This window comes from Wyeomyia smithii, chromosome 3 (genome assembly GCF_029784165.1).
Source record: "Wyeomyia smithii strain HCP4-BCI-WySm-NY-G18 chromosome 3, ASM2978416v1, whole genome shotgun sequence".
NCBI lineage: Eukaryota > Metazoa > Arthropoda > Insecta > Diptera > Culicidae > Wyeomyia > Wyeomyia smithii.
Window position 1 is genome coordinate 176,193,845 of NC_073696.1, and position 16,520 is coordinate 176,210,364.

At 37.6% G+C, this 16,520-nt stretch overlaps 1 protein-coding gene across 17 annotated transcripts in view; it reads right to left on the reverse strand.

Annotated features, from left to right (window-relative positions):
- Window positions 1-625: 625 nt before the first annotated feature.
- Window positions 626-16,520, reverse strand: part of LOC129732487 (fasciclin-2) — a 126,419-nt gene continuing 110,524 nt past the window's right edge. For 13 of the 17 annotated variants that reach the window (XM_055693401.1, XM_055693406.1, XM_055693402.1 and 10 more), the window contains 3 exons: window positions 12,425-12,626; window positions 5,925-6,041; window positions 626-2,477 (listed from right to left, as the gene is read on the reverse strand). In XM_055693401.1, coding sequence (XP_055549376.1) covers window positions 2,348-2,477; window positions 5,925-6,041; window positions 12,425-12,626 — 449 coding nt within the window. In that variant the 3' untranslated portion in view covers window positions 626-2,347. The remainder of the gene's footprint in view (window positions 2,478-5,924; window positions 6,042-12,424; window positions 12,627-16,520) is intronic. The other 4 variants (XM_055693411.1, XM_055693408.1, XM_055693413.1 and 1 more) reach the window with 2 other exon arrangements.

Below are 16,520 nucleotides of genomic sequence, written 5' to 3' on the forward strand. Positions count from 1 at the left end.
TCTGTGGATAGCAGGGTCAAATGTCAGGTAAATGGTTGATACTTGGGAAATTCAAACATGGAAATCTTGATCCGGCACAGATTGGCTTGTTTTCTTGTAAGCTGTATTGACTTGAAATTGAAAAAAAAAATGAACTAAAAAATTAAATTGAATGCAATATTTTAATTACCTACTTGGCGATGACGTTTCAAACACCGTGTATCGGTTAACAGAAGAAGAGCACAATCTTCATTACATGCTTTTAGAAGATTTTTCTCAATTCAACACGACCGTTATAATCATAAAACATCAAAAATTTACCATTCGTGAAGTTAATTAGAATTCAAATGGGCACTTTGATTTGATTTTTGTGAAACTTTTTCATTTTAAGTTGCTTCTATCAAAATTGGCTGTGTCACTTTGTTGTGATTTTACTTTTTTTTGAATAATATATTTTTTTTAATAGGTTCCATTTCAGTAAACAAAAAATGTATTAAATAATCAATTATGAAGGTGCATATATTAGGGAAAAATTTCGGATGTTCTTAGTTCTTTCTCGGTGGAGTCACTCTTGTACTAATGTTTCGAAGATTATAAAAATAGCTACCTATAGCCTGTACAACGAGAATAAATAGCATTTTCGAAATCACTTTTCTTTAAAAACGTATATTTTCAGCGTTCGTTACATTTATGAAGGTAGGTTTATATTAAAAAATAACACAATAACGCATTCATCATAGAAATAGAAACCTAGCTTGAACTAAGAATGTACTCTAAATAAGACACTAGAAATAGGTCTTGTTTAAATTATAAACCTGCATTTTCCTACTTTTGCAATTGTTTTTCTTTTTCGAATGAGATCTGATTTGCAAAAAACTTTGCATAGGGTTCGTTTTTCATCATTCGTACCAAGTACCAAAATTTATAGTAAACTGAGTTAACTATAGAAACGGATGCTCGACATTGGTTCCGGAACACGCCTAATTTTTGCAAAACTGCTTATCGAAAGGAAAAGCGTATATAAATATTTTGAGCTGATTTGTTTCTTCTATTACATATACGATGAATATAGATCAAGCGTTGTTGTATAAATAGTTTTACTTTCAGGTAAAGTACGTTTACATGGCAGATGCGATTTCTGTTAACTCTTATTGTATCATAACTAATTTAATGATTGTGACGGTTTGGCTTAAATGATGTTTGGCATTTGTAAGTTAATTGTTGTAGGTGATGGTAATCGACTGGGTCAATTGGCGAAAAACGAGATAACAAAGTAATGACAGAGAGTACCACCATATATCAAAGCATATTACAGAGAAATTTTGCAACTTTATTTAAGAACGATTACGCGGTCATCTTATGTATACTGTTTGACTTTGAACTGATTGTGATCCGACATTAAACGATTCTCAGACGAAAAATGTTATGAAAGTTTTATGTTGTGTAGAGAAAAAGGTGACACAAGCTAGCTGCTGAATCATAATTTGGCTGTTTCGGCGATAGCTTGTTTTTTCCGCACAGTTTATATCTCTTGGAAAATACTTTATCACATACACTTGAAACGACACTCTTATTCCTCATTTACATCATTTTCTACCCAAAAACCGCGTTATATTTCCAAAATCCGTTGTTTTGTAAGCACACTATAAAACATGTATTGTACTGAGGAGAGCAGTTCTTGTTAAGTAAAAAAAAACAGGATAAAGTGAACTTCTAATGATACAAAAAATTCTCTTAGTTTATTTTTCCCTATACATACGCTTTTCAATGTTAATTCAACTTCAAGTGGAACAAACTGAAATACTCTCGTATCTATTACTAAACCGATTAATTTAATCGTTTCTATTTTGTTCCATTTTTTCTTTGGTTAGCAAAAGCACACACTGCGTTACTATTTAATTAATATTGTGGTCCAGGCATCGAATAATAATAATAATAAGGTAATGTTTTAAAGACGATCGAAAAGTTGTATCATACGATAGTATTTTACCCAATCTAGTAGTAGCAAAACTGTTGTTCATACATAGATCACTGAACAAAAATTTGATACTAACTGCTCAAATCATACAATATATACGGTATAATCATAGAGCTAAGAGCATTTTCTCGCGTTCTGCTCCAAAAGCACATTATAAATTAAGTAAGTAGGATATCCGCCCTAAGACTAATAGCTAATTATACACAATTTTGTGAAGACTTATCAGTTGCATCCCCTTCAGTTCTTCACCGCACCAGTTCCAGCACGCTCTGGAATGGTTACCCTGGTCACAAATGCACTGGTGGTCTTCTAATGTCAAGCGCCATAAAAACATCTAGCGTCGTCAGGTTTCAACCGCTCGCGGGCTTCGATCCGCAAAACTTGACCAGATTACACTGCCGAGTTTTTACCGATTATCTCACCACTCCGGGTCTGCACTCCCCTGCCGTCAAATTCCACCGACAGGTTCTTTTTCACACCTACTTCGGGCAGGGAATTCAACGGTTGTTTTTCGTCGTCCCTGTTGGTGGTTAGAAACATATTAGTGATATGACCTGAGGCTAGTAAAGCGGTAATGATAATGAATACATTAAAAGCACAGAGAAGGTAAAGATCGATATACATAAATACAGCATGCAGTGACAGGATAGTTAGTTTGAAAGTTCCTGAAATTTGTTCAATTTACTGAGAAATCAACACATGAATACAAGAATTGCTAATAAAACTGTTGTTTCCGTACACTAAGTTGTCACTCTATCAAATATATCTAAACTCAATAAATATAAACAAAAACTGATGATATATAGCTTTTGCTCACAAAATATCGTCAGGTCATCACGAAAACTGATAGCTGAAAACGAAACTGAGAAACAAAAAAAAATTTTTATAGAAGGTTCAACTTCCGATTTTTTCAAAATATCTCTATTTCAGTGATTTGAAACAATTTAAATGGTCGTTTTAAATTGAAAAGCTTATACCTAATTATTGACTTCGTAATTGCATCCATTTTCAAGTTGTTTTGAATGTAAATTAGGAAAATTAAAAAATAAACACTAGATTATTATTTTCGTTAACCAATGGAAAAAAATCTCCGTGAAAAATGAGAATGACCATAATTACTTAATTACACTGGTAATCACAGTTTTTCCCTCAGAGCTTACACCGGAAAAGAGGTAATGATTATAGCTTTTTACCTATTGGCCCTGACGACTCTGTTGATATTGGTTTGGTTTTAACTTGCGAAAGTGAAGGAGAGAAGCATTTTTGCTTTTATTTTCACACATAAATTGACAATTGCATATGAGAATTCGCGTAGGTGCGAACAGCCTTAAAAATCTCTTTTACTTGTGGCAGGACCAATTCCTGTGAATTTGAGTGCATCTAGAAAAGAACTCAGATGAGAGTTTCCGTAAGCCAACGTAGAACCGACAAACCGACGAGCAATTACTCTGCTTCAAACTGACGCACTTGGTTAGACCAGGAGTTGTAAAGCTATAATTTTTATAGGGCAATTATCTTGAGTTTTGTAGCAAGTTTTTATTCGCCTTGCTTGATCTACCAATCTCTATGATGTCAAAAAATGGATTGTGTAAAGATCGATTGTATATTTCAATAAATCTTTATTCGTTGCTGTAGAACCACAAAAAAAATAAACTCTAAAAAAACATTGGAATGGAAAAAAATCTTTAACACGTAATTTTAAAGTGAAAATTTGTAAATGCATTTACCAAGTTAATCATTATAAGCTGTTCAATTCAAAATTACCATTTAAATTGTTCAAAATCTTTTATTGATAAACAATATTCTTAAAATTATAAAACTAGTCTTATCCATCTCCTGTTGAGACATGCATTTTTGTTCATGTTAGAAACTATCTACAGGGTGCGCCATAATTATTGCAACAAGAAACAGAGGACCGTTAACAACGTTTTTGGCAAATAAGAGAAAACTTTTGAAATAAAAAAAAAAACAACTCATTCAATGTGTCCTCCTTTAGCTCTAATGATAGCTCGGAGACGCTCAGGATAAGACTCGACGGCGGACCGAAAGTCATTTTGAGGACTTCAACTCATCCAAATTTGTATGTTTTCGTGAGCAGCCCTTCGCTTCTAACATCCCCCAAATTGAGAAAATCCATCACGTTGAGATCTGGCGAGTTTGGAGGCCACTCATCCTCGGTGATGACAAAGGGAAAATTGGACTTCCATCAGTCTTGATCAGTTTTCTTTGTGGTAGCCGTGGCACCGTCTTGCATGAAGGTCCAGTTCTGATTGTTATTCGTTTTCTGGACTCAACGCATCACATTTTTCTTCAAAATCTCATCCAGGTAGTAATTCCCATCGATTTCTAATCCTTTTTCGAGGAAAAGTAGCTCAGTTCGCGAATCGGCGGTCACTCCAGCCTAAACCATCACAGAAGCTGGATGAAACGAGCAAAAAATCATTCTTCTATCTGAATCAGCATCTCCTGATGTTCGTGCGAGCACCCGGTAATTTTGCGGGTTGTGGTCTTGCTTAACGGTAAAGAGTTTCTCGTCAGTGAAGAGTGTCGTCAGGTGCTCCCGATGAATTGTCCGGACAACAAGATCCTTGCATTTTCATTTTGATTTTACTCAAAAAATTATTTTTATTTCAAAAGCTTTCTCTCACTTACCCAAGACATGGTTAACGGTCCTCTGTTTCTTGTTGCAATAATTATGGCGCACCCTGTTAAACTCAAACTTTCACGAAAGATAACGGCGGAAAGTAGGCGCAGTCTATTTAAACATTTTCTGGAGGTGAGTTTATTACCAATCGTAAAGACATAGTGAAACTTGCAATCGCGATCCACATACCGTTTACGTTGGAGACGGTTCTTTCCAGTGGCGCGGTACTGCCAAGTAGGCACAAGTTGTAATCAGTAACATTAATAAATTCCTGACAGCTTAGAATTTTATTTTCCAATTCGGAAAAATTTTGTTTCCAACACATGAAAACGGGACGATTGAAAAAGGTCGAAAAAATGGTAGTCTGGTCAGCCTACAAAAAAAGTTTTGTTTTTATTCGCGTATCCTTTCGACGGAATTACGGAAAAAACAAAACGTTCTGTGCTTACAGGAATTGATGTAAGCTATAATGGTATATTTTTCATTCCTTTCCTACTGTGATTGATAATATCCTCACTCAAATACTCAATGTTCACTGTTTATAGAAAATGCTTCGTATGTTATGATATTACTTTTTATGCTTTATTACTACGATTGCTAAAAACTTCACCTTAAAGAGATGTCTGCGCTCTTTATTAGTCGTTATCTTTCGTGGGTAGCTGGAAAGATGGTTTTGTTTGAATAAAAAACGACGCTGCGAGCAGTCGTAGCGACAAATTTAAAATTTATAGGTACTGGTATTACGTGAATTTTCTTCAACAAAATGCCACTTCACCTGAAAACGTTTGTTTTTGTGCAACGATCTAAACCGCTTCTCCAGTTAATGTAGAAATTTCATCAATCTTCAGATGAGACCTTCGCCAGAGGTGTCAACATTAAATTTACCATAAGATCGTAATGGCCAAACTTCAGTACAACCTTTACAATCATCAGTGTAAGCCAGCTTTGGATAACAGATAAGTACTAAGTTGTGCTGACGATAATCAAATTCGGAAAACATCACGATGGTAAAAACGAAATTCATTAATGTAATAAAAAAACTACAACTACGAGCATGCATAAAAAACTCCTTTTTTCAAGCCGATCAGTCTTTAACAATTAAAGGAAAAGAAAGAATCACTTTCTGCTTTTTTTTAAACCAAAATACAATTACCACTACAGTGAATTCAACATTAAATAAAGTTACATATGTACAATCGAAAAAAAAAAACATTTGTTTCAGAAAGATCGGCCGGCAACGCTCAAGGCAGTCAAACTGAAAAGCTAGTTATGGTAAAAAAGCTAAGAATAACAAACTAGATAGCGGTTTTAAGGTATCCTTACAGCGGTGTGGTAGCACCGAGTTTTACAAACGGCGGCGGCAGCGGTAACGGTGAAGGTGGGCGCTCCTTGATAAGGCTGCCACTGCAATAGGGTAGCGGAAAACGCCAACCGTATAGACTGGATTGTAGTTATAATGTAGCGATTTGTTTGGTTTTTTTGCATGTGGAGGTTTTTGTTGTTGTGGTGATGTGGTTTTTGTTGCGGTAGTTTAAAAAGTTTTGATATTTGTTTCAGGTTTTAGTTTCACATGAAGGTGGGTAAGTGATGAGAAAACAACGTTATGATGATGGTCGAATGATGGAGTTTACCATGCAGCATTAGTCAGTGAATGGTGGTTAGGTGTGAGTTTGCGGTGATTTATTTGGAAAGCATAATCAACCTTGTTGCAGATAATTTCTTTGTCTGTTGACGTTTATATTAATGGGATACTTCCGCAAACCGCAATTAAAACAGCAAAAGGTTGTTATATTTTCCTCCTAAATGGCGAATAAAAGACTATTGTGATGCCGATATTGTTAAAAAAAAAGTAACAAACTGTATTTATTTTATTTGCCGAATTTTCGTAGCGTTGAATTTCCAATAGAAGTCATTAACTTTTGAATATCATAAGTATCATTTCATACAATATCTTATGTGTGCCACAGACTGCAGCCATTTAAAAAAAAAAGCTTACAAACTCGTTGGTAGAATATCAGTAAAAAGTAATAATAGTGATTGTTTTTTGTCGAACGCCATGTAGTGGTTATGACAACAAAAAGCTCTGATTTTTTCGGTAGAACACGAGTCGAGGCTAAGAGAAGCTCAAATCGAACCGAATTCATCAAAAACCAACAAGCGGCGATTATTCACAAAGAAGCATGAAGTGTATTTTTTTAAAAACATGAATTCGCAAGATAACCGTTTCTATTAAATTCAACACTTTTCTATTAAATTGCTAGATATATTGTGTGGACTGGAAAGTCTTCAGCCTGACACGAGGATGTCATTGCAAATCAAAAATCCAAAATAATTACCTTTGATTTGATACGAAAACAACGAAAATCGATCACATGGTTTAAAAGTTGGATTTTGAAGTGAATTAAGATATTGATATTGAATTGAATAAATAGTTAATTTGCATAAAGAATTTGGTATTCTCTACCGTTGCTTTTCTGGCCATCCCTTTTTAAAACTGGTCACCCCACAAAACATACCGGTCTAATTATTTTTGAAGAAGATCAATCCCGCAATTCTGAGCACAGTTGAAACACTTTAGGTGACCAGTTCTAAAATAGGGTGGCCAAAAATGGCTTCATTTCTTATTCTTTATTTTTAAATATCCATAACTTTCAAATCAGTCGACCGATTTTTGACGTTATCAGAGCAAATTCAAGGCCATCATTCCTAGTTTTCAGCAGAAAAATACCGAGAAATCAAATATGTGTACTTTTGAATGCAGAAATTATAAAATTAATGCAATTCTTATCGTGCTTTTAAATTGAGTTCACTCAAATATGAAAAATGACATATTTTCAAAATTTCTCTCATACGACATTTTTTTTCAACCGATACGACATTTAAACGAAATCAATTTATTTCTTCGTTCAAAATAGTGTTAAATAGTTGGAACGCCATATCCATGAAAATCGTACTTCAATATGACGGGTCGAAAACGAGCCAGTCTAACCGAAAAGTCTCAAAATCACTACTGTCATCTAGCGGAAAATATCTGAAGAAGTTTTTTTTTCGATGCCCTAATGTTCAAGCAACGAAGTAAAGAAATTTCAGCCAAATATTAGAGGCGCCTCTGGATATATCGATTTCCGAAAAAATGGATCGAAAACCACCCCATCGTAGGTCTACGGTTGAAGAAAAACTCGGTATTTTTTCTAAAATATGTGTACCTGATTGGCAACCTTCCTGGATTGGTAGACTGTTTTAGTTGGAAAAAATTAGTTTCTTCTAGTTTCTAATTTAGTGACAATATTCCATGAGACGTGCGAGAGAGGTGGTAGGCACGATTCGTGGAAGACAACGGCTGGTTTGATGCCGAGTGCCAAATAGCGACGGACGAGAAGAACCGTGCCCGGAGCCGCATGCTCACTGCGGCTACGCGTCGAAACAGAGAGAGATACAGAGAGGCAAGAGCTGCCGAAAATAGAGGTGCTCGCCAGCGCACAGGACAATTTTGCTAGGAACGATGCGCGGGGCTTCTATAGAAAAGTCAACAGAGTCCGGAGTAGTAATTTTCTTGTGCCGGTCATGTGTAATGACAAGGACGGAAACCTGCTTACGGATAAGCCGACGGTTGCAGCCAGGTGGGAGGAGCACTTTCAGGCGCTATTGAACGGTGAGGGGCAGAAGGAGCGAATGATGAACAGGATGAGTGACGAACAAGCTGTGGAGCCACCAACACAGGAGAAGGTCGAAAAGACGATTAGGGAGCTGAAAACGGCAGGACAGTTGGGGAGGTTGGTATCCCAGCCAAACTTCTAAAAGTGGGAAGCGAGCAGCTGTACTATGCGATCCATCAGACCATACTTAGGATCTGGGCGGATGAACCAATGCCGAGCGACTGGTTGGAAGGCATTACGTTGCTCAACTCCGCATACAAAGTGCTCTCCCGTATCTCGTTTTCAGGTTGAGACTGTTAACGGAATCCTTTGTCGGCGAATACCAGGCTGGTTTTCGGCAGCGGCGAACCACGACGGATCAAATTTTCACCCTCAACAGATCCTCGATAAGTTCCGGGAGTATAACTTGCAGACTCACCATCTGTTTGTAGATTTCAAAGCAGCATACGACTCAGTGAAAAGAATTAAGCTGAGTCGTATGACACTGGAGAGATCGAAATCATTCTTGCGGATAGCTGGCGAGACATCAGTCGCGTTCGTAACTGAAGTAGAGGGATGCGCTCTCTAATCTACTGTTCAAAATTGCCCTTGAAGGTGCAGTACGGAGAATAAACGTGCAAAGAAACGGTACGATCATCACGAAATCTCACATGCTCTTTTGTTTTGCGGACGACATTGATATCATTGGTATCGACCGTGGGGCCGTGGAGGAGGCCTTCAGGCCTTTCAAGAAGGAAGCAGCGAGGTTAGGACTCAGTATAAACTCAGCCAAGACAAAAAGTATGATAGCTGGCAGAGAGCGTGGGAGTTCTCGTGGTGTTGGTGCTGAGGGTGGAGATAGATGGGGAACGATTTAAAGTGGTTGATGAAGTTGTTTATCTTGGTACGCTTGTGACATGTGACAACGAAATGAGCCGTGAAGTGAAACGACGGGTTGCAGCTGTGAACAGGGTCTTCTACGGACTACGTAATCAGCTAAGATCCTGTAGTTTGCAAACTCGCACAAAACTAGCGCTGTATAGGACGCTGACACTCCCGGTGGCCCTTTACGGACATGAATTATGGACACTGAAAAAAGCTGATCGATGAGTGCTTGGAGTTTTTGAGCGTAAAGTTCCGCGATCGATACTTGGCAGTAAATAAGAAAATGTGGCGCATGAATCACGAGTTGTACCAAGTATACAAACATGCTGATATAGTGAAGGTAATACAGCGTGGTAGGCTTCAGTGGACTGGACATGTAGCCAGAATGCCAAGCGAAAGAGCCGCCAAAACTATCTTCATCGTAGAACCAGGAAGAGGCCGTCGATTTCGTGGTAGGCCTCGCACTCGGTGGATGTGCGCGGTGGAAGAAGATGCACGATTTGCTGGTATACGAGGTGACTGGAGAACGGCTGCCCAAGAAAAAAAAGCTGGACATTTCTGATTCGTTCTCTAATCTCTAATTCGTTCGAAGATGGACATCTGTAATTCGTTCGACTATTTCCTTAAATGTATTTAAGGGTGTCACCGTGAAAGTGATACACACATTTGACTGCCTCTTTTCGCGTGTGGAGGCCTACCCTGTCAATCAGCTGTGTTTGTTTCGATTTCGACACATGCTCATAGCTCACTTGTAAATGATAAAGGCAATGTTAAATTTTTTCAGAGGAACAAAATTGAGATTTTGTATCGTGCTGGAATGAGCAACATACAATTCAGAAGGAAGCATCACAATTTGTACTGATTATTCTAGTATAGGACCCTCAATTCGAGGAAACTGACTCGGTTGTCCCTAAGCAGAAACCGGGTAAAAACGGAGTGTGCGGATTGCAACGGTGATCAAAGTGGTAAAAGAACATTTCCGGCAAAGGAAGCCCGGTCGGCGATTGAAAGTTAGCTGGTGACAGCTGAGTCACGAACGAGTCGAGCAGTTTTGCAGATGAGCTACTCGTCCAAAATTCAGCCGACTCGCCTTCTGCAATACCAAAATTGGTCAGGCGAGTAACTCGTCGTTCGCCTCGTCTTCTGTAATAGGGGCCTATACATAAAACAATCAAAAAGCCCTAAAGAAACATAAACGAAGCCCTCAAGAAACAAAAGATTCATGGATTATCTCGCAGAAATATTACCGACAGAGTTGCCAGATATGAATTACTACTGAAGACGTACGCTACTTACTTTTTTTCAGCTTCAAAATTGTTTACCTACGCTGGAGGCTGTTTTGCATAAGCAGAATGATCGTTTGCATGAAGCATTTCTTCGTGATATTTCAGCCGATAAAAACAGTCGTTCCACTCGATTCCAGAATGCTTCAGCTGTGATGGTTAGGAGAGCAATATGCAACAGAAGAAATTTGCAACTGCTATTCATCGACAGGGGAGGAAAAAATAATTAAGAGTACTATATTCAACACGCTATTAAAGACCATTTTTGGCCCTGTACCAAGGAATTATTTCGAGAAGAAAGTTTCTGCTTTCAACAAGATTCAGCGCATAAGGTATTGGCTATTCAGAAGTGATGCATCCTCTTCCAATTTGAATCATTGGAATTAGGGGCACATGCTAGGAAAGCTGGGTGAAATAAAACACAAGATCTCTTTGGAAGTATGAATAAAGTGTATCACTTTCACAGTGGTCACCCTGTATTTTATTCTCGAGATGGTTTTTACGGTAGCACTAAAGCGTAATTTTCTTTCTTGAGAACAGACCCGATTACTATAGTTAGTGAGTTATGTCACGCGATGCATTTGGTTTAAAAAGACAATCGACATTCCTTTTTAGCGACTCCAGTGATTTTTTACTAAGTTTTAACGCGTAGACAAAAAAATACAATTCACTTCATACAGTAAACAATTATCAGTGTATTAAACAAAACGGGATTATTTCTCCGCGTAAAAAATCGTATAAAGTCGAATTTCTTGATATTTTAGGTACATTTAATAAGGTATCTTTTGTGGAGATCGAAGTAAACCACGAACGCGAACGGACGTGATTTTTCTCCTGCGTTTCTCGCTGGATATATTTTCTTTATTGCTTTTGGTAAAGGTGTTTATGTGTTACAATGCAGGTCGGTTCATGAAGATGAGGCTAGGACTGAAGTGGTGTCTCTTGAAACTGAGGAAGAAAACATCTGAGCATGAACCAAAAAATTCTGCAGATCTTCTAGAAAGATCTCGAAGCCGCCATAAGGAGAGATTTTCCAACAGAAGCCAAGGATACTGAATGTCCAACGAATTTTTTCTGCAACAGCATCCAGGCTGAATGATACTTGACAGATGGGCATCAATGAATAGGATGTGCATTGATTTTAAATGTTGAGAGCGTTTTTTTTTAGCTTAGCATTTCGCTATGATTGTGTTTAATATTGGTGCAGTACGACAGTTGAATTTCACACACACACACACACACACAGGCACACACACACACACAGACACACATACACACACAGACACACACAGAGACACACACACACAAACACACACACAAACACACACACACACACACACACACACACACACACACACACACACACATTTAATAAGGTATCTTTTGTCTTAAAGATAAATAGAATTTATTATTGTGATGTGTTCACAACATAGGTAGGATGTTCAAAACTACTACTCTGTCATGTCAGACATGTAAGTATTTATTTATGTTTTAATAACCAAGCGACAATGAAATCTTTTAAGCAAGTTAAATACCAATCATCTTGTTGACTCTGGCATCACGAGGAATGATTGGTGGGACGACATGTAGGATGAATTCAAAGATTCGATCTTGATTTTTTTCCGAGACATGCCAACTAGGTATTAGAACAATCTTAAAAAAACATGTGCTCAAACCAAAAAGACAATTGATTATGCCTTTCGTGAATCACCATTTTGGGAGCAGTAATGATCAATTGCAGCAATATCGTTCATGGCGGTTTGTTTTGCAAAGTTTAGATAATTTTAGTGGCTCTGTAAGTCGCAACAGAGCAGAACAGAGTGAAATTGTTCAGTATGAATCCTATTCAAACTCATACTGGCTGAGCGAGGTCAAACAATTTTAACCAAAACTGATCGTCGAATAGTAATAGAACACAACCATTTTAAATAATCAACTAACAAAGTTTCGAATTCGATATTTGTGGCATCACAATAGTCTTCATATGATATCTATACCTTAAAAGCTTTACGTCACTTACCTTCCCAGTTTCTCTTCATCGCCCAACTCCGATGGGGAACGTTTGGTTCTTCTACACATCGTCGCTAGCAGGCCAAGATTGCCTATCAGACAGCACAGGATATCGATGACCAGCAGCAACAGCAAGACACAACCGACCACTATCCCGATGATGGCGGCTGAAGAAAGGGCATGTTCATCAACCCGCAGTACTTCGTCGATACCTATCCAGTTCGATTTATTGTTTTTTGCGGCAGTTGAAAAAAATAGAGAAGCGAATAAATTGACAAAAGAAGAAAAGCAATTAGTTCGGAAACCTTGACTATTTATTTGACAAATTAAAACCAAAACTTAAACAGAAATTCCGATAGAAGGTCGAAAGGAGACAGCGGGTGAGAAAATTAATTACTGAGTTATAATTAAATGTACAATGCAAACGGAAAATATATCCTACAAAAAGGACGGATGAGTGTCAGGAACAGTAACACAAAGCCAGTGAAAAAAAGTGCCGAGAGATAAATCACGAATACCGTGTTTGTTCAAGCTTTATACTTTATCAGCACTGTGGGAGTTAGCAATAGTGAAACAAGGAAAAATATACCGCAAACGGGTGACTTAGAAAACATTTTGTTATCATCTACGAAATCTGAATTTGTTAATAATGGTTCTTCACATGCTACATTACACACAATATTTGCAAAAAAAGGTTATTTCTATACGAACGGGTGCCTGCAATATTCTTAACAGGCGGACTATAGGAGATTAGTGAAAATTTCAAAGACAGAAACACCCACATTCAATTAAGCTGGAAAACGCCATGAGCGGTGAAGACGGAGTAGCTACGGAAGTTTTACCAACTAGCTAAAGGGTAATTTCATTACGCAGAAGCGAGGTTTCACCAGGTCGGCTGCTGGCCGGCCACGTGGGATTCTCTTTAACCTCTTAGCCACACGGCATCACGACCAGTTGGTGCACAATGCGCTGGATAGATTACAGCCTAGCAACGCGAGTTCTCCCGGTTCACCACAAAGCGGCGGAAAAGCGGAAGTTAAACTTTTACATTACACTTCCCGCTTTTCATGCTTCTACCATCTTGCGTCGGATGCCTGCTTATACTTAAAGAGCGTTAGTTGTAGCTCTGGACTACTGGTCCTACAAGCCAGAAAGAGGCAACCCTGTAACAGTGGCGTTGCGTGGGGGGAGCGGTGTTCTCGTGGGAAAACATGAAATAATTCGTATCTGTTAAAAAATACTGTTCAGTATAGAACAGCTCTTGTTTGTTTATGCTATAGGGTTTACCGTTACTAATATGGTAAAACCATTCGTGATTTATCAAATGGATAGAACTTTCAAAAGCGTTCTTGTTCACGCTCGTGAAATGGAGGCTATAAAAGGTAGTTACACATAGATCCAGCAGCAGGGCAGCTACTTATGGTGTTGAGTTAAATAGCGTTGTGGCTATGGCAAGACTAATAAGTTCCATTACTGCTTCTCACTACGGGATCCTAATTATACTTGACTGTGTAAGTTTCACCGAGTGAATGGAGCTCTACCTGTATGCTGCACGTAGCTATCCTGGAGGAGAAATTACTATCCATGGAATTAGCAGAATATATGTTTTATGGACGACTAGGGCTTTAAATTCCCGCTGGTTGGGAACTTTTTAGAGCAAAAATGCACAGCAGATTGTGTCCGTCTGTTGATTAAATTCAAAAACTTATGTTTTCTACCATAAGATGCAGAATTGGCACGGTTTTTTTTTAAACTTAAACGTTTAGATGCTATCATGCATAATAAATTGTGCCATTGAGTAAAGCAAAGAACGAAAATGCACTCTGTAATCTCTTGGGAAGTATAAAACGAGAAACATTTATAAGTGCATAATAGTACTCTTTTTGTACACATGCTCACCAATTGTGTTGCAAACCACCAACTTTTCAAGATAAGTTCTACGTTATGTTGAGAACATGGTCGTCGCAGTTTAAGTGTTCCACCTTTTTCAATGTTATCTTATGGTATTGACGCTAATTAAGTTATAACAGTGATATTAAGAATACTGACATAGATTGGAATTATGCTATTGACCGTCGCACGGTGGCGTCAAGCATCTGAGTTTGACAGATACTGGTAACCTCCAGGCAATGTAGTTTAGTTCTCAATTATGGCAAATCATTTCAATAACGCACACGATTGCTCCATCAAAAAAAAGCACAAAGTCCAAAAGGTAAACAGTGTTACCACTAGTGCGGTTAAGGAGATTCGGTGAGATGATCTATTGATTTAGCAAAGCTGTGCAGCACACAGATTGCTACGATAAATATTGGATTTTGTGTAGGGTAAGAGCCGTGTACTCATAGTAGCAATCGATATAAAACATCAATGAACAACTACCATTACTAGGTTGAGAGTGTTTTTCTAATATAATAAAGTAAATAACAGAAAATCAGTTCAAACAAAGTTACGCCATGGATACATCAAACAGGTGAATTATGAAAAAAAAAATGTAACTATTGTAACTATTGGGAATATTTGCACTATGCAATATAATTTTAATACCATATAAGTATAGTACCGTTCTCCCAGTTGGTCTGGAGGTGCAATGCTGGTCTAACAAGCCAGTCGTCGTAGGTTCGAGTCTCAGCTCGAGAGAGCCTGTTAGTGTCAGTGGGATTGTAGTGCTAGCCCTGCAATTGTCCTGTACACTAAACAGTTGGTTGCGAAGTCTGTGTATAATAAACAAAATTTCGAGTTCCGAATCGGAATGTAGCACCAAGGCTTTAATTTTCTAACATAATTCTTTAATAACAATAGGAGTTTTTATTCATGTAATGGAATTTATGTTTTGTTCCATGTCTTAAGTTATTATATCCTATTTTTTTGCAGCGAAGAATAATATCCTCAAACAAAACAATTTTACAGCTTACTGTAAATACGCCACCAGATAGATTGTAATTGTAGGTCAATGCGATAAATTCACGTTGACGGTAGTAAAAGAGGTTTCAATGTTAAGAATCTAATTGGAAAAAGAGACATGTTAGAAATCACCAAAATGTGTGCGTGCGTCATTTATAATACCCAAAAATGCAATAAAATACCGAAAACACTATAAAGCGAAAAAAATGACAATCTCAGAGTAAAAAATGCTTTACGCTCGATTTTAGTACTATCAACCGATTAAACCAACCTTAATTACCATCAACCAAATCAAACAAGATACATTTCCCTAGGGTATAGGAAATTGAAGATAATCGGAACTATTCAACACAGAATGCAATCGACAGGCAGAAATGCGATGATTAGTAGCATGCAATGTTATGGAACAATGACTGAGCGAACTGTGAAGCAGTTTAAACAACTGTCGTCGATATATTGTGTTTCAATCTGTCTTATGTTTGTTGGATGTAGCGGATCTCTGTCGTAATACATTTTTTATGTAAAATTATGCTGATGTTGAGATGTGTAGTTAAAAGTAATCGTAAAATTTGCCTATTTCTAAACGTGTACATTGAAAGCGAGTGATACATAGTTTATGGAATATTCAGATATAATAAACGACAGTCAAGTTTGATTTTCATCACATTGAATACAGACGCTATACCTAAAGCCGGACAGTGAATCTAAGACTTATGTACAATGAGTGTCAATCACTGCGATTATTGTTAAATCTAAAATATACTATGAAAAGTGAATCAGGAAAGTGGTTCTAGAAACTGTTAATCATTCAGTAAGCTTTTTAAGGTAGACCGTCGACTATTTGTTTCTATAATCGATTTCTGGCTATAATTACCTTTTAATGGATGGTTCTGGTTGCGTTCCCTGCAATGAATGCCTGTCACAAACACATAGAATCGCGGTAATGTTTACCGCCAATTGGAAAACCGCGCAGGTGGTGAATTGTTACACTTTTATTTATTGGTCATTAATAATTCAATCCAGTATGCTCAAATAATTGGAAATGTGGCAGTGCACTTGCACGGAATATATGAGTTACGTGAATACTCACACCACGGCCTAAATCCTCAGAAAAAACAATTTTGTGATTGTTGATTCCACCTCGTTTATTTCGTTTTCTCCTGTTTACCATCTATTATGAACCATATATACAACGCTTTTTGCAT